At 43.0% G+C, this 20,953-nt stretch overlaps 2 protein-coding genes across 3 annotated transcripts in view; both read left to right on the plus strand.

Moving 5' to 3' along the window:
- LOC132836751 (cytochrome P450 2G1-like) overlaps positions 1-6,789 on the plus strand; it is a 29,456-nt gene extending 22,667 nt beyond the window's left edge. For both annotated transcript variants that reach the window (XM_060856184.1, XM_060856185.1), the window contains 2 exons: positions 5,411-5,552; positions 6,608-6,789. In XM_060856184.1, the coding sequence (XP_060712167.1) occupies positions 5,411-5,552; positions 6,608-6,789 (324 nt within the window). The remainder of the gene's footprint in view (positions 1-5,410; positions 5,553-6,607) is intronic.
- Positions 6,790-15,109: 8,320 nt separating this feature from the next.
- Positions 15,110-20,953, plus strand: part of LOC132836750 (cytochrome P450 2C18-like) — a 32,877-nt gene continuing 27,033 nt past the window's right edge. The window contains exons 1-2 of the mRNA XM_060856183.1: positions 15,110-15,630; positions 19,523-19,685. Of these exons, the coding sequence (XP_060712166.1) occupies positions 15,448-15,630; positions 19,523-19,685 (346 nt within the window). The 5' untranslated portion in view covers positions 15,110-15,447. The remainder of the gene's footprint in view (positions 15,631-19,522; positions 19,686-20,953) is intronic.

Below are 20,953 nucleotides of genomic sequence, written 5' to 3' on the forward strand. Positions count from 1 at the left end.
TGATGGCGTTTAACCTTGTGCACAACTGTGCTTTAAATTTGTTGAGAGTGTCCGGGACTAGAGCATTGGAGGTTGAGGGGTGACCGTATAGAGGTTTATAAAATCATGAGAGGCACAGATAGAGTAAATAGACAAGGTCTTTTCCACGGGATGGGGAAGTCCAAAAGTTGAGGGCATAAGTTTAAGATGAGAAAGGAATGATTTAAAAGGGACCTAAGGGATAAATTTTCCATGCAGAGGGTGGTGCGTGTATGGAATGCGCTCTCCGAGGAAGTGGTAGAGGCTGGTACAATTACAGCATTTAAGAGGCATCTGGATGGGTATATTAATAGGAAGGGTTTAGAGGGATATGGGCCAAATACAGGCAAATGGGACTGGTTTATTTCAGATATCTGATTGACATGGACGAATTGGACTGTTTCCAGTCTTGTGCAAGGAAAATCATGTCTCTTAAGCTTGATTTGAGTTTTGAGAACTTACCAAAAGATTATGATGGCTGTGCAGTAGATGCTGTTTATTTGGATTTAATAAGGCCTTTGACAAGATTCTGCATGGTAGCCTAATTAATGAAGGGATGTCATATGAAATTCAGGGTGAGCTTGCCAATTGGATACATAATTGGCTTAATGGCAGGAGATAGAGAGTAATAGTGGAGGGTTGCTTTTTAGACCAGAGGCCTGTGACCAGCGGTGTTCCAAAAGGATCCATTCTGAGTCCTCTTTTGTTTTTCATTTATATAAATGCTTTGGATGAGAATATAGAAGGCATGGTTAGTAAGTTTGCGAACGATATCAAAATTGGTGAAGGAGATTTTCTAATATTATAAACTGATCTTGATCAAATGGATCAATGAGTTGAAGGATGGCAGATGGAGTTCATTCTGGATAAATGTGAGATATTGCATTTTGGTACAACAAAGGGTTACACAATTCATGGTAGGGTCTTAGGTAGTGTTGTGGAACAGAGGGACCGAGGTGTGCAGGTACATAATTCTTTGAAGTTTGCGTCACATATCGACAGGTGGTTAAAAAGATACTTGGCACACTTGCCTTCATTGGTCAGTCCTTTGAGTATCAGAGTTGGGACGTCATGTTGAGGTTGTACAGAACACTGGTGAGGCCTCTTCTGGAGTTCTGCATCCAGTTCTGGTCACCCAGTTATAGGAAAGATATTATCAAGTTGGTGAGGGTTCGGAAGAGATTTACCAGGATGTTGCCAGCTATGGAAGGTTTGAGTTATAAAGAAAGGTTGGATAGGCCGGGATGTTTTCGCTGGAGCTTAGGAGGTTGAGAGGCGTCCTGATAGAAATTTATAAAATAATGAGAGGTATAGATAGAATTAGTGGTAGTTGTCTTTTTCCAAGGATGGGGGATTTCAAGACTAAGGAGCACATTTTTAAGGTGAGAGGAGAGAGATTTAAAAAAGATAGGAGAGGTATAGTTTTTTGCATAGAGGGTGGTTCGTGTGTGGAAAGCACTTCCTGAAGATTACAATTACAACGTTTGAAAAACATTTGGATAGATAGATGAATCAGAAAGGTTTGGAGGGATATGGGCCAGGAGCAGGCAGGTGGACGAGTTTATTTTGGGATTATTTTCAGCATGGACTGGCTGCACTGAAGGGTCTATTTCTGTGCAGTATGACTCTACCACTCTATGAATGCCTGGATATTTTAGGCACCAACGACATAGATAGGAAGAGAGATGGGGATTAAGGCAGAAATTCAGGGAGCTAGGATGGAAGCTTAGAGCTAGGACGAACGGAGTTGTTGTCTCTGGTTTGTTGCCCGTGCCACGTGCTAGTGAGGCAAGGAATAGGGAGAGAGAGGAGTTGAACATGTGGCTACAGGGATGGTGCAGGAGGGAGGGTTTTGGATTCTTGGATAATTGGGGCTCTTTCTGGGGAAGGTGGGGCCTTTACAAGCAGGATGGTCTTCATCTGAACCAGAGGGATAACGATATCCTGGGGGGGGATTCACTAAAGCTATTGGGGTGGGTTTAAACTAATCCAGCAGGGGCATGGGAACCAAAGTTGTAGTTCAAGTATAGAAAAGGTTGAGAGTAAGGAGGTCCAAAATCAAGTTTCAGGGACGCAAGATGGCACCGGCAGGCAAGAAGTTGCTTTGAAGTGTGTCTACTTCAATACCAGGAGCATCCAGAATAAGGTGGGTGAACTTGCAGCATGGGTTGGTACCTGGGACTTCGATGCTGTGGCCATTTCGGAGACATGGTTAGAGCAGGGACAGGAATGGTTGTTACAGGTTCCAGGGGGATCTAGATGTTTCAGTAAGAACAGAGAAGATGGTAAAAGAGGGGGAGGTGTGGCATTGTTGGTCAAGGACAGTATTACAGTTGCAGAAAGGATGTTTGGGGACTCCTCAACTGAGCTAGTATGGGCCGAAGTTAGAAACAGGAAAGGAGAGGTCACCCTGTTGGGAGTTTTCTATAAGCCTCTGAATAGTTCCAGAGGTGTAGAGGAAAGGATGGCAAAGATGATTCTTGATATGAGTGAGAGAGACAGGGTTGTTGTCATGGGGGAATTCAACTTTCCAAATATTGACTGGGAGCACTATAGTCCGAGTACTATAGATGGGTCAGTTTTTGTCCAGTGTGTGCAGGAGGGCTTCCTGACACAGTATGTAGACAACAAGGGGCGAAGCCACATTAGATTTGGTACTGGGTAATGAGCCCGGCCAGGTGTTAGACTTGGAGGTAGGTGAGCACAATTCTGTTATATTTACTTTAGTGATAGAAAGGGATAGGTGTACACCACTGGGCAAGAGTTACAGCTGGGAAAAAGGATATTGCGATGTGATTAGGCAAGATTTAAGAAGCATAGAATGGAGAAGGAAATTGCAAGGGATAGGCACATTAGAAATGCGGAGCTTATTCAAGGGAAACCTACTGTGTGTCCTAGATAAGTATGTACCTGTCAGGCAGGGAGGAAGCTGTAGAGCGTGGGAGCCGTGGTTTATGAAGGAAATGGGATCTCTGGTCAAGAGGAAGAAGAAGGCTTATGTTAGAATGAGATGTGATGGCTCAGTTAGGGCGATTGAGGGTTACAAGGTAGCCAGGAAAGACCTAAAGAGAGAGTTCAGAAGAGCCAGGAGGAGACATGAGAAGTTGTTGGCGGATAGGATCAGGGTAAACCCTAAGGCTTTCTATAGGTATTTAAGGAATTTAAGAATGATGAGAGAAAGATTAGGGCCAAACAAGGATAGTAGAGAGAAGTTGTGTGAGGAGTCAGAGGAGATAGAGGAAGCACTAAATGAATATTTTTTAACAGTATTCACTCTAGAAAATGACAATGTTGTCGAGGAGATTACTGAGATACAGGCTACTAGACTAGGTGTGATTGAGGTTCACAAGGAGGAGGTATTAGAAATCCTGCAGAGTGTGAAAATAGATAAGTCCCCTGGGCCGGATGGGATTTATCCTGGGATCCTCTGGGAAGCCCGGGAGGAGATTGCCGAGCCTTTGGCATTGATCTTTAAAATCGCCATTGTCTACAGGAATAATGCAAGAAGACTGGAGGATAACAAATGTGGTTCCCCTGTTCAAGACAGGGAGTAGAGACAATCCTGGTAATTATAGACCAGTGAGCCTTACTTCAGTTGTTGGTAAAGTGTTGGAAAAGATTACAAGAGATAGGATTTATAATCATCTAGAAAATAATAATTTGATTAGGGATAGTCAGCATAGTTTTGTGAAGAGTAGGTCATGCCTCATAAACCTTATTGAGTTCTTTGAGAAGGTGATCAAACAGGTGGATGAGAGTAAACCGGTTGATGTGGTGTATATGGATTTCAGTAAGGCGTTCAATCAGGTTCCCCACAGTAGGCTATTGTACGAAATGCGGAGGAATGGGATTATGGGATATATAGCAGTTTGGATCAGTAATTAGCTTGCTGAAAGAAAACAGAGGGTGGTGGTGGTTGATGGGAAATATTCATCCTGGAGTCCAGTTACCAGTGGTGTACCGCAAGGGTCAGTGTTGGGTCCACTGCTGTTCGTCATTTTTATAAACGACCTGGACGAAGGCGTAGACGGGTGGGTTAGTAAATTTGCAGATGACACTAAGGTCGGTGGAATTGTGAATAGTAACCAAGGATGTTGTAGGTTACAGAGAGACATAGATAAGCTGCAGAGCTGGGCTGAAAGGTGTCAAATGGAGTTTAATGCGGACAAGTGTGAGGTGATTCACTTTGGTCGGAGTAACCAGAATGCAAAGTACTGGGCTAATGGTAAGATTCTTGGTAGTGTAGATGAGCAGAGAGATCTTGGTGTCCAGGTACGTAGATCCTTGAAAGTTGCCACCCAGGTTGACAGGGTTGTTAAGAAGGCATACAGTGTTTTAGCTTTTATTAATAGAAGGATCGAGTTCCAGAACTATGAGGTTATGCTAAAGCTGTACAAAACTCTAGTGCGGCCACACTTGGAGTATTGTGTACAGTTCTGGTCACCGCATTATAAGAAGGATGTGGAAGCTTTGCAAAGGGTGCAGAGGAGATTTACCAGGATGTTGCCTGGTATGGAGGGAACGTCTTATGAGGAAAGGCTGAGGGACTTCAGGCTGTTTTTGTTAGAGAGAAGAAGGTTGAGAGCTGACTTAATAGAGACATACAAGATAATCAGAGGGTTAGACAGAGTGAACAGTGAGAGCATTTTTCCAAGTAGGGTGACAGCGAGCACGAGGGGGGATAGCTTTAAATTGAGGGGTGATAGATATAGGACAGATGACAGAGGTAGTTTCTTTACTCAGAGAGTAGTAAGGGTATGGAACGCTTGGCCTGCAACCGTAGTAGATTCGCCAACTTTAAGTACATTTAAGTTGTCATTGGACAGGCATATGGACGTACATGGGATAGTACAGGTTAGATGGGCTTCAGATTGGTATGACAGGTCGGCGCAATATCGAGGGCCGAAGAGGCTGTACTGCGCTGTAATGTTCTATGTTTTATGTTCTATGGTGAGTACGTCTATCTACAGTGAGTTGGAGAATTGATGATGGTGTGTCATAGGGGCATGGTGCATAGATAATGAGATGATATTTGGGGAGATAACATTTGAAAACTCATAATGCTTCACAGAGGGAACATCTCCATGAAACTTGAGAAAGATGACACTAAGCTGATTTAACCCAATGGGAAAATTTAGCTGAGTTTTTTCTTAGCGACAGTGAGTTCAAATGTAACAAGTCCATTGCCACTCTGGTTAAGATCAAATAATTCAGTTAAGTTCAAGAATCAGATTTACTCTCTTGCATCAATATCAAATATGATGTTACACTAAATCACCAAGATAGATGATTTCTAATTTCACTTCACTGTCTCATGTTTTTCGAGCGTTCATTGTTACAAATGTAAATTTTACTTTTTTTTCCTTGCTGAACTGCGGTAATTTTGTTTTAGGGCACATTTGTGATTCCTGTCCTTTCCTCTGTCCTGAAATCCCCCAGCCAGTGGGAGAAACCAGATTCTTTTGACCCAAATCATTTCCTTGATAAAAATGGATGTTTCAAAAATAGCGAAAGCTTCATGCCATTCTCTGCAGGTATGGACTCTCTTTCTCATTTCTGTCTAATTGAAGTTTTACTTACCTCCCGGTCAGTAGTAAGTATGCTTTTGAGAGACAAATGAAGAAGCAAGACTAATCCCTATCGTTTCACAGACAGGGTGACTATCATGCAGTTTGACTGCTATATGACATAAAACCTCCACTATTATAAAGAGCATTTCTGTCCTTTGGAATGAGCAATGTACTGAAATATTAGTACTGAAAATATGTTGCTGGAAAAGCACAGCAGGTCAGGCAGCATCCAAGGAACAGGAAATTCGACGTTTCGGGCATAAGCCCACTGAAATATTAGTAGTCAAGTTAACCACACCAGGTCGAGTGTGAGTAGTTAGCTGAAGATCTGATTTCATTAGAAATAATCTTTAAATTGGTATAAATATGTCTTTTAAATTGATATCAATTCAATAATTGTAATAATACCACTGATAGAAATGGTGGCCCATGACAACAGTAGAATTCAGAAACGATATGGAATTGCACGTATAAATTAAAAATTCAAAGAAGTCATGGGAGAAGAGAGGTTTGAGTTACAAACTTGCTCAATTTGGACTCAATAGTTACTTGGATTTATAGTGAACTACTTACTGTAGAAATGTTGGAAATTGTGAACTTGATCGATGAAGTGTGCAGAGTGTGCAAGTGTTCATTTAAAGCAGAACTGCTCCACAACCACCTGGTGAAGAAGCAGCTAGTGTTTCCAAATAAACCCGTTGGACTATAACTTGTTGTTGTGTGATTTTTAACTTTGTCCACCTCAGTCCAGCACCGGCACCTCCAAATCATATCTATATTGTGTGTGTGGTCAGGCATTTCAATCAAAATTAATGGTTTAGACAGAGGAACAATTGTGTGAACTGTCCCTTTGTGGGTCATGGGCATATTTCATTATTTCCCCCAGTTTGATAAGAATTAGACCCATACACAAAAAGTACAGAAACAGATTCAGCCCCCTATTCATAATGCTACATATGTTAAAGCAATCAACAGTCAAATACTTTGAGTTTTTTGCTTAATAACATCTGTTTTTACAGGGAAAAGGAAATGTCTGGGAGAGTCTTTGGCTCGCATGGAACTTTTCCTATTTTTGACAACTCTGCTTCAGAACTTTGTCTTCAACCCTGTTATTGACCGCAAAGATATTAACATCTCATCAGTTTTGAGTGGAATCTTGCACATACCCCACATGTACAAGTTTTGTGCTATTTCTCGTTAACTCAAGAAGGCCACTCATTGTGTTGTATCAACTGAATTTTAGCAGATGATGTTAGAGCTTCGGTAGTTTCTCTATAAATTCTAGATTAATCTTGAATATACATTTTCTGTGTTCTCTTTTAACAAATTCACTCAATCTAAATGTAGATCAAACTTCAGCACACAGAATGAGTACCTTTCTCACAGTTACAATACCAACTGTTTATAGAAATTACTAACTTACCACGAATGTGACCTACAACAACAGCATTTGGTGAAAAACACTAATTTTAATATGGAATAGCTTAATTAAATTCATATAATACAGGTAAATGGTGATCCATGTGTAACATTAATTTTGTTTCTCTCTCTGTACATGCTTTTAGACCTGCATTTCTGGTTTTATTTCAATCTTCCAGTATCTGCAGTATTTTGTTATAGTAATGAAGTCAAGTGTTCAATTTTTAAAAATCCAATGAAGTAGTTTAGAATTCACAATAATTCACATGTGGTAATGGAAATGTGTAATTAAAAAGTTTATCAGATCTTTGTCAAAATAGGCTTTTAATATAGTTAAATTTTTTTTTTCTACTGGCATCATAACAGATACTTAAAGCCAGTGAAATGTTGTATTAATGAAGGATGACCATGTGAAGTGACTGAATATAACACAAATTTGAACATAATGGGCAGAATCCTTTAGGAGCTGAGTGATGTGGGTTATAGTAAGATCTGTGACAGGATTAGATGAGAAGGCTGTTGAGGCCCATCTCGATGGCAGGAACATCTTGCTGCATCTTTTAGGCTTTTGACAAGTGAGGGTCTGTTTCCATGCTGTACATCTCTGACTCTATGACTCTATGGTAAGAGGAGTTTCTTGCTTGGCAGTGAGTTGTCAATTAAATAGGTTTATAGGTTGTTAAGCACCTTATTAATGCTGCAACTTGACTCATCAATATTCAGCTTCCTATCTTATCAAATGTGCCAACAAGCTAGACATGGAATCAGAGCAGGCACCTGGTGACTTCAGCTCACCACAGGCTGCAAGTAGCCACCAAACACCATTTCAGGGAGAATCCACAGGCACCAGCCACAGGCACCCCTGATCTACAGACATTAGTATCTGCCACTTGTCAACTCCTCACGACCATCATGGCATATAGAAAAAGAGGGAGGCCTTCTGAGCCTGCTTCACCCTTCAGCAGGATCATGGCTGATCATCCAACTCATTACCCTATTCTCGCTTTCTCCCCCATACTGTTTGATCCCGTTAGTCCGAAGAACCAAATTTAATTCCTTCAATATTTTGGCCTGAACCACATTCTGTGGCAGAGGATTCCATAGGCTCATCACTCTCTGGATGAAGAGATTTCTCATCTTAGTCCTAGATGGTCTACTCCATATCCTTAGACTGTGCCCCCTCCCCTCCCCGGCTCATTGGGAATATCACAGAACATAGAACAGTACAGCACAGAACAGGCGCTTCAGCCCACGATGTTGTACCGAACATTGATCCGCATGTAAGGTAAACCTAACATACGAACCCTCAAATTTCTGTGACCATATGCATGTCTATCAGTCTCTTAAATATCCCCAATGACCTCACTTCCACAACTGCTGCTGGCAATGCATTCCATGCTCTCACAACTCTCTGCATAAAGAACCTGCCTCTGACATCCCCTCTATACTTTCCACCAAACAGCTTAAAACTATGACCCCGCCGTGTTAACAATTTCTGCCCTGGGAAAAAGTCTCTGGCTATCAACTCTATCTGTGCCTCTCATTATCTTGTACACCTCAATTAGGTCCCCTCTCTTCCTTTTTTCGAATAAAAAAAGTCTGAGCTCAGTCAACCTCTCTTCGTAAGATAAGCCCTTCATTCCAGGCAGATCCTGGTAAACCTCCTCTGAACCCTCTCCAAAGCATCCACATCTTTCCTATAATATGGCGACCAGAACTGGACGCAGTATTCCAAGTGCAGTCTAACCAAAGTTTTATAGAGCTGCAACAAGATCTCATGGCTCTTAAACTCAATCCCCCTGTTAATGAAAGCCAAAACACCATATGCTTTCTTAACAACCCTGTCCACTTGGGAGGCAATTTTAAGGGATCTATGTACCTGAACATCAAGATCCCGCTGTTCCTCCACACTGCCAAGAATCCTATCTTTAATCCTGTACTCAACTTTCAAGTTCGACCTTCCAAAATGCATCATTTATCCAGGTTGAACTCCATCTGCCATCTCTGCATCCTGTCAATGTCACACTGCAGCCTACAACAGCCCTCTATACTGTCAATGACACCTCCAACCTTTGTGTCGTCTGCAAACTTGCTAACCCATCCTTTCTATAAGTATATTGCCTAGCCACGTTAGAATTTGGTTTCTACAGGATTCATGCTCATTCTTCTAAACTCCACTCAGTATCGCCATAACTGATCCAGTCTGTCATCGTATGTAAGTCCTTCCATTCCAGGAATCAGTTTGGTAAATTTTTGTTGCCCTCCCTCCATGGCCAGAACATCTTTCTTCAGATAGCAACACTAAAACTGCGCATACAACTTCAGTTATGGTCTCACCTAAGCCTTAATCATTTGTAGCAAGACATCCCTACTCCTGTACTTAAATTCTCAAGCAATGCAGCCAGCATACCATTTGCCTTCTTCACTGCCTGCTGTACCTGCATACTTACTTTCAGCGACTGATGTACAAAGACATCCAGGTCTTGTCGCATCTCCTCTTTCTCAATGTATTGCCTTTCAGATAATAATCTGCCTACCTGCTTTTGGATAGCCTAGGAATATTGAGGATCTTCTTGCCAGAGGCAAGCAAACCTCCCTCAGTTACGACTTCCAAGAAGTGAAGTGGGGCAGATGGGGTGAAAGTGGAAGGTCTGGCCATCTCTGGAGAGTTCTGAGAGGAGATTTCTGAGGTGGCTTGTGTATGGTTCTTCCTCCAGTTGGTGCCTCCTGGAATAGCTCTGTCTCATTTTGAGGAAGGGACACTTGGTGTGTGGGTGCAAGGCTCCCTGATGTCTGTCACCATGTCTTCAGCCATAAGGACCAGTGGTTGTAGTGATGGAATGTAAGTGTGTGCACCTGTCCAGCAGATCCTGAGATGCTGGATCAGGCTCTCCACAGAAGCCACTAGCCTGCCCATGGAGACAGCCAGGTGACTGCATGAGTAACTGCCCTGCTGCAGCTTCTGGGTAATAAGGGCCTTCCATCCCACATTCCTGTCTTCTGTTCCTGTTCCTCCTCCATAGTCCCTGATTGCTGATATCACAGGGTGAGTGACTGCCTGATCTCTGAGTGCTAGCAGTCTGGGATGTTTATTCCTTGGCCAAATGCAGAGTTGTTGCAATGAGGTGCTCCCAAACTTTCTAAACCTAATATTCCCACTGAATTGTGGAGCAGTGCAGGAGGTAAACTTGCTGATGCTTTCTCTGAGGCCTCTGTACTCTAGTCCTCAGAGGTTGAGAAGTTGGTTTCTGGTAGCGATGGCCATTTCTCTGTAGAGGTGGTAAATGTACCAGTAGTACTTGCAAGGCAAAAGACAGAGATGGTTATGGTAGTGTTCAATGAAAGACATCAGTAAAAGGAACACTATGAGACTTGGAGTGCAGAATGGAATTCTGAAGAAGAATTATTGGACCCAAATTGTTAACTCTGCTGCCAGGCCTGCTGAGTTTCTCCAGCGATCTCTGTTTTTGTTTCAGATTTCCAGCTCCTGCAGTTCTTTGTTTTATTATAGCAGAATGGTGTTTACTTGGTTGGGGGGGTGGGGCATGAATATGTCGCCATTTCCACAGCTGCAGTCCCAGTTTTCTCCTGGATTGGTTGAAATTCTATTCTCATAGTGGCTGAGGATTTTAATATTAGGCATTCCGACCACCGTCTGGATCTTTTTTCTGTCTTATTGAAGGCTGTCTTTCCTGGAATGAGAGAATGGGAAGGATCGAGTGAGGTTAAAGTGGACAGCACAGACATTAGTGCTCGTGCAGGTGATCAAAAGGTAGTGACATACCTCAGGTGGGTGGGTAGCAGTGCAGAGGCCATGCAGGCTGAATAGTGTGGGAGGATGGGGAGAGTGCGTCTGAAAATTTGTTGAAGGCAATAACGAAAGTGGTGGAGCATGAACCTGGGTCAGAGGTGGTTGCAGTCGTAGAGATAGTGAATGTAAGGTAGCAAAGTGAAGAGAGTGGTACTTATCCTGGTAAAGCAGGGAAGGTCATTACCTCCTTATGGCACTGCTGTCTGTTTCGCTGTACCATGGAAGCTCCATGGACCTGGATGGTGATCTCAGACCAGGTTAACAAGGTCAGTTGGCCCACCAGGAAGAAGATGCCTCTGCTTTGCACACCACCCCCTCAATTGGGTCTCCATCTTTCCTTTCTCTGACATGTTCAGATTGTTTCCTTAACCAAGTCGAGCAGCTTCAAAATAGCAGTGCTTGTCCAGGCACACAGCTGCCTTTTAAGTAATGGTGATAGTGCCAGGGATCGTGGTCTTTCAGTGGGTATCCACTGACTGCCACTTTGCTCCAGGAATGGTGCATGGGAAGATGGGGACAGAATTGGATGTTAGGGCAGGGTACTAAAGTTAATGAGGCACGTTTAGTAAGATATGATAAATAATCTCACTAGGCTATGCCTAGTGTAATGTAAGGTTCAGTCCCAAAAAAAACCTTTGCTTGTTCTGAAATTGTATATAATGTGCAGTTTTGAATGATTTTATTGTCTTCTTAATTCTCATGAAGATTGGTGAATGTTGTTTTAGAACAGCCTATGTAATAAATGTGTGTGAGCAATACATCAGTGTACTTGTCTTAATTGTTTTATTATTTGTACATAGTTTTAGAAACAGGAAGAGCAGTAGGTTGGTTTACCCGAGCCTGCTCCAACATTCAGTAGGATCATGGCTGATCCAACATTCCTCACATCCACTTTCTTGCATTTTCCTTGTAAACCCTTGATTCTCTGAATTAACAAGACTCTATCTCAACCTTAAATATACACAAGGACTCTGCCCTCACAGCTCTCTGTAGTAGTGTTCCTTTCTCATAGTGTTCCTTTTACTGATGTCTTTCATTGAACACTACCATAACCATCTCTGTCTTTTGCCTTGCAAGTACTACTGGTACATTTACCACCTCTACAGAGAAATGACTCTCAACCCTCTGAAAGAAGTTCCTCCTCATCGGGTGGCACGGTGGCACAGTTGTTAGCACTGCTGCCTCACAGCGCTAGGGACCTGGGTTCAATTCCAGGTTCTGAATGAAAGGCAACTGAATGTGGTCAAGGAGTTAGAGGTGATGGGAATCTATCAAGTTTTATATAATGTGCATATCTGAAATCCATATGAGGTCTTCATCTTGAACCCAGCTTTGTGGTGTCGTGTCGTCCTTGTTCCACGTAACTTTTTGGTGATTGGCGATGTGGTGTGTTGGTTCCCTAGTTCTGGAGAAAGGTCAAGGAATTTGTGATGCCTGAGCTGCTGAATGTTGCAGTTCCTTTACCATTTAAAATGGGCCAATTCTAGTGACACCACATGCATGTGTACTCTGCACCAATTCAAAATTTGTGGATACGTGCTGGTTAGGAACAGCACACACACATTTAAGTGAAGGTTTATTGCCAATATGAAAAATGGTGGGGATTAATTAGTTACATTCATTAACAGCATCAGACAAGGAGGCATGAGTGCAGACAAAGGACACCTGAGTCTTGGCATGGTTTTATACGTGATGTGAACTGTAATGGCAGAGTGAAGGGCTGTGGACTAAATGGTGGAGAGAGGGCTGATGAGAAGGATTGGAGAGGCTGTGATGGGGACATGGGAGTGTGATAGGAAGGGAAAGAAAACAGTGGAAAATGTGTTGCTGGTTAAAGCACAGCAGGTTAGGCAGCATCCAAGGAATAGGAAATTCAACGTTTCGGGCATAAGCCCTTCATCTCATTCCTGATGAAGGGCTTATGCCCGAAACGTCGAATTTCCTATTCCTTGGATGCTGCCTAACCTGCTGTGCTTTAACCAGCAACACATTTTCAGCTGTGATCTCCAGCATCTGCAGACCTCATTTTTTACCCAAAGAAAACAGTGGTCCCATTATCATCCCCTCGCCTTTTCACTGACCACCCATCTGCTTCCCCCCATCATTTCCCTTGCCCTTCTTTCTCATCCATCCTCCCTCTTTATGCCTATAATAACTCAGTAAACTCAATGGAAAGGGACATTACAGAATCATAGAATCTCTCCAGTGCAGAAAGGGCCATTCAGCCCATCAAGTCTGCACTGAGCCTCTGAAGAACATCTCATCCAGACCCATCTCCCCTACCCTGTACCCGTTATGCCTCATTTACCATGCCTAATCCACATTGCCTGCATATCCCTGCACACCTCAGATCAAGTTAGCATGACCAATCCACCTAACTGGCACATCTTTAGACTGTAATGGAACTGCATGCAAACACGAGGAGAATATATAAACTCCACACAGATAGTGGCCCAAGCTAGGTCCTTGGCATCGTAAGGCAGCAGTGCTAACCACAGAGCCATGGTGCAGCATCACCAAAATATTTTAAAATATTTTTTATTGTTGAACTAAATAGAGCCACTACTTGTGGCATACATAGGCTAGTTCCAATCCAACACAGACAGTTCCGCAAATCCAACACCAGGGTCAGCTTTATGTATTTTCTAATCAACCTCATCTGAGAGATGTAACATACTTGAACTTGGACTTCCTGGTTCAGAGGTCGGGGCACTGCTACACTGCCATAAGACCCCTCTGGGTTTACTTTTTTTTTCATACTCATAGTACATACATTCAGGAGGTGGCTCTGGTTGTGGGGTGCAGGCTCCCACATGAGGTTCAGGACTTTGTGGCCAATGTGAAATTTCGTCTGAGCAGGGGTACATGCAGACAAGATTCCATCACATACCTGAGCATCCTTCAACTGGTGCACGATGTCAGGTCTAAGCACTGCTGGGTCTGCTTTATTTTGGGCTCAGCTGATAAGTTCCAACTGGGCAGGCCATTGCCTGTTACTAAGGGAACTCAAAGACCCACAAGGAGGTAGATCAGTGATTCCCCCTGGGCTTTGTAGGGATTATCACATCCCCTTCATCCTCCTCTCCCTCAATCCCTCCCTTACCCCTGCTGAATTCCATTTCAATTGTGCACTTCTGTCTTGCAGATCTGTAGTTCATTTGTGTAGGGTGACATTGGAATTCTACATCATGGTGTGGTGCCTGACTATACATACATGTATTTGATATGCAAGCTTCTGGATTTGTGTCCGTGCCCTGTTGCAAGTGGTGCCAGGTGTGGGCAGACACTGGTTTTCAAATGTGAGCCTTGGCAGATGTAGTATTACCCCAGTGTAAGCCACACAACACAGGTAGGTGCAATGAATTGACAGACATGGACTGCAATGAGGCATATGATGGAGATGCCTGGAAGCCAATCTGGTGTGTGGCATTCATGAGCACTAGCAAACTTGTAATATTAACTTACTCTCATTGGGGCACAAAACATTGAGTAGACAGTCCAGTCAATGCTATAGTGGTCACCAGAGGGAATGTTTGCTGCAGATAGCTTTATCCAGGCCATCTTACTGACTCTGGGCAGATTCCTATTCCATCTCTTGGACACAAGGTCATCCCTAATTTACAAACTCCTCAAAGCAGCACCTTTAGGAAGCATTGCTGAACCATGAGACTGCCATTTGCAAGCTCTCTGATATGTCATGCAGAGGATGGGGATGATAGGCAAAAGGAAGGTGTTCCTGGATTGCAGAGAGTTAAGTAGTGTTAGGTGAAGGGGTAAATGTAGGGGTCTGGGTGTGTTGCGCTTCGGCGGGTCGGTGTGGACTTGTTGGGCCGAAGGGCCTGTTTCCACACTGTAAATAATCTAATCTATTCCGATCTGGCTTTTAAATATAGTGTGGATATTCCAGGCTGGGTCTGCCTGCTGAGACTGAAATTTGTCATTTTACCTGCACATGTGAATGCAAAAACATTAAAACAATGTAACCTTGTAAGAAAACCCAACCTGCCTTCGAGTAGAGGGTCCCTCCCAATTTGTGGGCTTGTCTCCACACCTATTTTTAAAAATGTTTATACTTATGCATTTCAATCTTGCATGCATTTGCAAACTTTCAATTGTTTTGTGCAGTCACCCCTCCACTACAGGGCGAGGTTGTTGGATTTACTGAGAGCTTAAGTTATATAAAAGCACCATTATACAATCAGTGTTATTTTGGGGGGGGGTCATTTTTTTTCTAGGGTGTGCCAACTTTTCAGAGACGACGCATGCTCATATTGGCTGTAAGGGAGAGAAAAAAAAGCATTGACACACTGCAGGGTTAGCAGAGTTATTGGCTGAATTCTAAACTGTACAAAAAAAAACGAAAGCGACATTACCGACGAGTGTCTTGGAACTAACAGCTTTCTGTCTTAACCGAGTTTTACTTTAGTTATTTTCACTCAAATAGAGTGAAGGAAGGGTTGCAGTGCTGATGGGTTTTTAATTCTTGAAACTGCTGATTGTGATATTAATCGCACTATGATTTAATTACGTTTTAGTCTTCTCTGGCAGATAGTTCGCCGAATATCGGAACCAGAACACAGCTTTTATTTGCTCCTCCAGGAACTTATTTTCATTCCTTACGCGATCACCATGGACTCCAGCAGTCCAGTTACAACCTTGCTGTTAGCTTTGCTAAGTATCCTGCTTGTTATGTGGTTTCTGAAAAGCAAACGGCCCCAGTACGGCAGACTTCCTCCAGCACCTCCTGCACTCCCGATTGTCGGCAACTTGTTCCAAATGGACATAAAAGCTCCTCACAAATCTCTCATCAAGGTAAGGAGAATTTGTGTTCCATTGAATAATTCAAATGATTCTTCCCTCTTGACCCTTACTAAGGTAGAAATCCATAATGGCGATCTCACCCCAAGGGACCCCAGTCAAACTGTACATTCCTGATGAAGGGTACTTGTCCTCATCCCGCACCTCCGCCCTCAGACCCCACCCCTCCAACCGTAACAAGGACTGAACGCCCCTGGTGCTCACCTTCCACCCTACCAACCTTCGCATAAACCAAATCATCCGCCAACATTTCCGCCACCTCCAAAAAGACTCCACCACCAGGGATATATTCCCTCCCCACCCCTTTCCACCTTCCGCAAAGACCGTTCCCTCCGTGACTACCTGGTCAGGTCCACGCCCCCCCCACAACCCACCCTCCCATCCTGGCACTTTCCCCTGCCACCGCAGGAACTGTAAAACCTGCGCCCACACCTCCTCCCTCACCTCTATCCAAGGCCCTAAAGAAGCCTTCCACATCCATCAAAGTTTTACCTGCACATCCACTAATATCGTTTATTGTATCCGTTGCTCCCGATGCGGTCTCCTCTACATTGGGGAGACTGGGCGCCTCCTAGCAGAGCGCTTTAGGGATCATCTCCGAGACACCCGCACCAATCAACCACACCGCCCCGTGGGCCAACATTTCAACTCCCCCTCCCACTCTGCTGAGGACATGGAGGTCCTGGGCCTCCTTCACCGCCGCTCCCTCACCACCAGACGCCTGGAGGAAGAACGCCTCATCTTCTGCCACGGAACACTTCAACCCCAGGGCATTAATGTGAACTTCAACAGTTTCCTCATTTCCCCTTCCCCCAACTCATCCTAGTTTCAAACTTCCAGCTCAGCACTTGTCCATGACTTGTCCGGACTTGTCCTACCTGCCTATCTTCTTTTCCACCTATCCACTCCACCCTCTCCTCCCTGACCTATCACTTTCATCCCCTCCCCCACTCACCCATTGTACTCTATGCTACTTTCTCCCCACCCCCACCCTCCTCTAGCTTATCTCTCCACGCTTCAGGCTCACTGTCTTTATTCCTGATGAAGGGCTTTTGTCCGAAACGTCGATTTCGCTGCTCCTTGGATGCTGCCTGAACCGCTGTGCTCTTCCAGCACCACTGATCCAGAATCTGGTTTCCAGCATCTGCAGTCATTGTTTTTACCTCTTATACTGGAAACGTCGACTCTCCTGCAGCACCACACTTTTGACTAGTAAAACTGTATGCATAGCGAACAATAGTGACTTGTTAAGAGTGTGGCACAGCCAAAGCCATCATTGTCTTTAATGGATAAAAGAATACTATTTACATAGCACCTTTCATGGTTTCAATATTTACTATAGTCTATTTCTTAATTAGGGTTGCTGAAGAGTGTTCAGGAATGACTGGTTGATTGGATTCAGCAGCACTCCCAGGGAAGTACAGTATTGTGCTGAAAATGGTGAACTTAATTTTTCCATAATGTGGAGGTGCTGGTTTGGACTGGGGTGGACATAGTTAAAACTCTCACAATGGGTGGCACGGTGGCTCAGTGGTTGGCACTGATGCCTCACAGCACCAGGGTCCCAGGTTTGATTTCAGCCATGGGCGACTGTCTGTGCGGAGTTCGCACATTTTCCCTGTGTCTCTATGGGTTTCCTCCAGGTGTTCTGATTTCCTCCCACAGTACCAAGGATGTGCAGGTCAGGTAAATTGGCCATGCTAAAGTGCCTATAGTATTAGGCGCATTAGTCAGAGGGAAATGGGTCTGGGTGGGTTACTCTTCGGAGGGTCGGTGTGGACATGTTGGGCCAAAGGGCCTGTACCACACTCTAGAGAATCTAATCTATAGTCCAACAGGTTTATTCGTTGTTGTGTGATTTATAATTTTTCCATAGTATAAAGAACATGGGAAATAGAACATAGGACAGTACAGCACAGGAGATGCCCAACATGATGTCAAATCAAACTAATCCCTTCTGCCTGTCTTTGGTCCATATCACTCCATTCCCAGCATATTCATGTGCTTATCTAAAAGCCCCTTAGATGCCCCTATAGTATCAGTCTCCACCAATACCCCCAACAGTGAATTCCAGACACCTACCACCTTCTATGTAAAAGAAAAACTTGCCTCTCACGTCTTCTTTGAACTTCTCCCCCCTCAGCTTAAATGCGTGCCCCTTAGTATTAGACATTTCAACTCAAGGTTGACAGAATCTTTTTTCCCCAATTTATGCATCTCATAATTTTATAGACTTCTATCAAGTCTCCCTAAATAGTGAGAAAGTTTGAAGAATATGGAGAGAATGAGAAAAATAAGATTTTTGATATAGAGAAAAACAGTCCAATGTTTCCCATTACGTTTCAAAAGCAAGAAGCAAATCTTGCAAGTGGTCACCAAGAGACGTGACCATCTATCACTAGTATCCTTACACACAAACAAAGGAGGACACCACTTCCACTGATACAACACCTCCATCCTTGGACAAGCTAAACAGAGACATGCATGGGAATTCCTAGAGGCCTGGCATTCAAACCAATGCTCCATCAATAGACACATCAATTTGGATCCTATTTACCAACCTCTAAGAAAAGGAATTGGAAATGATATCACCCACCTTGACAGAGGAAGGCACATGAATAGAAAACAGGACAGAACACAGTACTTCAATAGAGGCTCACTGATGATGTTACCTAGCATGATGACGAAATGTCTGAGAATAAACCAACCAGCTCACTGAGCAAACTTACAACCTGAACCTCAACCTGAGTTACAAAACTTCTCAAATATTTGTGAGTTGTTTAAGCAGGTGTACAGTGGATATTCCAGGAGTGATGCAGCTGGTCAAACCACTTAATTTTAAATAAAACAGAATGTATTTACAAGATTACCAAATGAAACACAAACAAAAGAGAACAGAATACTGAATAACTTAACATATCTGAAAACTCAACAGATCACCCCAAATTAATGGTGCTGTTCCCAATACTTGCAACAATCCCCATAAACACCCCTTGGCACAAAAGGTAAAATCAAACACAGGGTCTTCTAGAAGAAATGGCAGAGAGAGAGAGGATCAGCGTGGGCCTGCTTCTTTGGGTACAGCTTTAAAATTGCCTGACTGCTTTTTGTGAATAGCCAGACTGCCAAAAACCAAATCAAACCAGAGAAAAGCTGAGCTGGGAGAACTGGCCACTCCCCTTTCATTTTACAAATGTTTTTTTAAAACTTAAAAGCCTTTTGCCTGAGGCAGTATCTGTTAGCTATAATCAAATTGGCCTTAAAATCCATCGAAAGCCAGACCTTTCGGAATTGCTGCTTTTATGAACTCCCTGGGAAAAACAGCCAAGGACAACATAATCTTGTTAAAGGATCAGCATCATCACATACCTCAACAGGCAATGTCAAAAATTGGAACTGGATACATCAAATGACATATTCCATTCTTTAATATTAACATTCCTGATTCTAATGAGCCAAAAAAGAAATATAAACTAGGTACTCTGCTAAGTGCCTGAATTTCTAAGTAAATTGATCTGTGCAAATTAGAACTGGACAAATCAAAGATGCCTGAACTGTGATGCCCTGAGTTTGTGTGGAACTCTATATAACCAGTCTCCAAGACACAAGGTGAGGGAAAAAGGACGATACAGGATTTTTGCTGCTGGATTGTTAATTAGCTTGTCTGGCTGGCAATGCATGTGTTTGGACATTGGACAACACCAAGATGAGATTTAACCATGTGTCTCCCCACAGTTTAAAAGGCCAGCTGTTTTCTGAACAACAGATTTGTAGGTCTCGCCCTCATTCAATATGTTGGATAATACAATTGGGTTAGTAGATATTGTGGTGTTGTCCATGGTTCAGCATTTTTTTTTAACAGTTGTTATTTATTGTGTCTCTACAGCTGAGCAAGCAGTATGGTCCAGTATTCACTCTCTGGTTTGGTGGCACTCCTGTAGTGGTGTTGTGTGGCTTTGAGACTCTGAAAGAAGGTTTGATTGAGAGAGGGTATGATTTCAGCGGCAGGTATCTTTTACCGATCCTCAAAAAAATTTCAGATGGCTACGGTGAGAAACCTGTTTACTCTCTGTTCAATTTACTGTTTCTGTTTGTATCCCCACAAGGTTTCAGCATTTACTTAAATAACATTCAACACAAATGGCCATTGAGCTTGTTTATTAGGTCATTTGATTTATTTATTACCACATGTATTTTGTTACAAAATACAATGAAAAGTGATGTAGAGAGTTTTCACCCTCCAGCACATCTTAAAATATAGAAAAATAAACCAAAACATAGAATATAAAAGACAGAAAAATAGAGAAATAAAGTTGAACTTTACAGTCCTTCTTGTTAAGTACTCAGCCATGGGCTTGGAGTAGCCAGCCAAGAATCCCCTTGCTGACCTGTTGGAACAAGAGTTGTCACTCTCTGGGGCCACCTGATCTCAACCAACACTACTGCCACCAGGAGTCCTCACTGCACCTCACCAACACAGCCATCACCAATGCTGCACCGACCCAAACTGGATTCTGCTGCTAAGAGTCCGCTCTGGGCATACTTCACCGATGCAGCCACCATTGATGCTGCCATGTCTCGTATTGGGCTCGACCTCGCCTCTGCTGCTTCCTCCATGAGTTTGTGCTGGATGCAGATGCCGTGAGGAACCCAAATGTGCCTCCACTGCAGCAGCCATGGGGACTTATCAAATGCCTTTCTTTTGACTTCTCCCTCATTTTCACAGTGATAATGCTAAATTTATGGTGCTTTGTTGTTAATTTTAAAAAGTGAAAATAAAAGGGATATTCAGTTGTTTACTTTCATTTTTGTGGAACATGCTTTTACAAAGCAACTTTTCTATTATCATGTTATATCAAATATTTAATAACCACTGAACTGTGCGCTTATGGAACTATATTTACTACCATTATGCAGAATAATGTGGCAGCTAATAATTAATAACTTCAGTGATAAGTTAAGAACTGTTTTTGGTGATGTTGGTTAAGAGATAAATATTGGCTAAACCACAAGAAAACATTTGGATTTTTCACAAAACTCTGGGTTTAACATGGCACCAAAGGGACATTACTTCCTCATTATTGCATTAAAAAGTGTCAGTTGATTGTCTACTCAAATCCTGCAGTGGAAGTTGAACCCACAATTTAACTTCCTGTTTTTTTCAAAACCACATGCATTGGATGAAACTTGATTCAATATCTTTGTCTTAAAGATATTGCCAAATTCCCTCAGTATTTCACTGGTGAGGGAAGGATTTGTCCTGGGAGTCCTCAACATTGGCTCCAGAACTCAACAGGTAAAAACAATGACTGCAGAT

This window comes from Hemiscyllium ocellatum, chromosome 47 (assembly GCF_020745735.1).
Source record: "Hemiscyllium ocellatum isolate sHemOce1 chromosome 47, sHemOce1.pat.X.cur, whole genome shotgun sequence".
NCBI lineage: Eukaryota > Metazoa > Chordata > Chondrichthyes > Orectolobiformes > Hemiscylliidae > Hemiscyllium > Hemiscyllium ocellatum.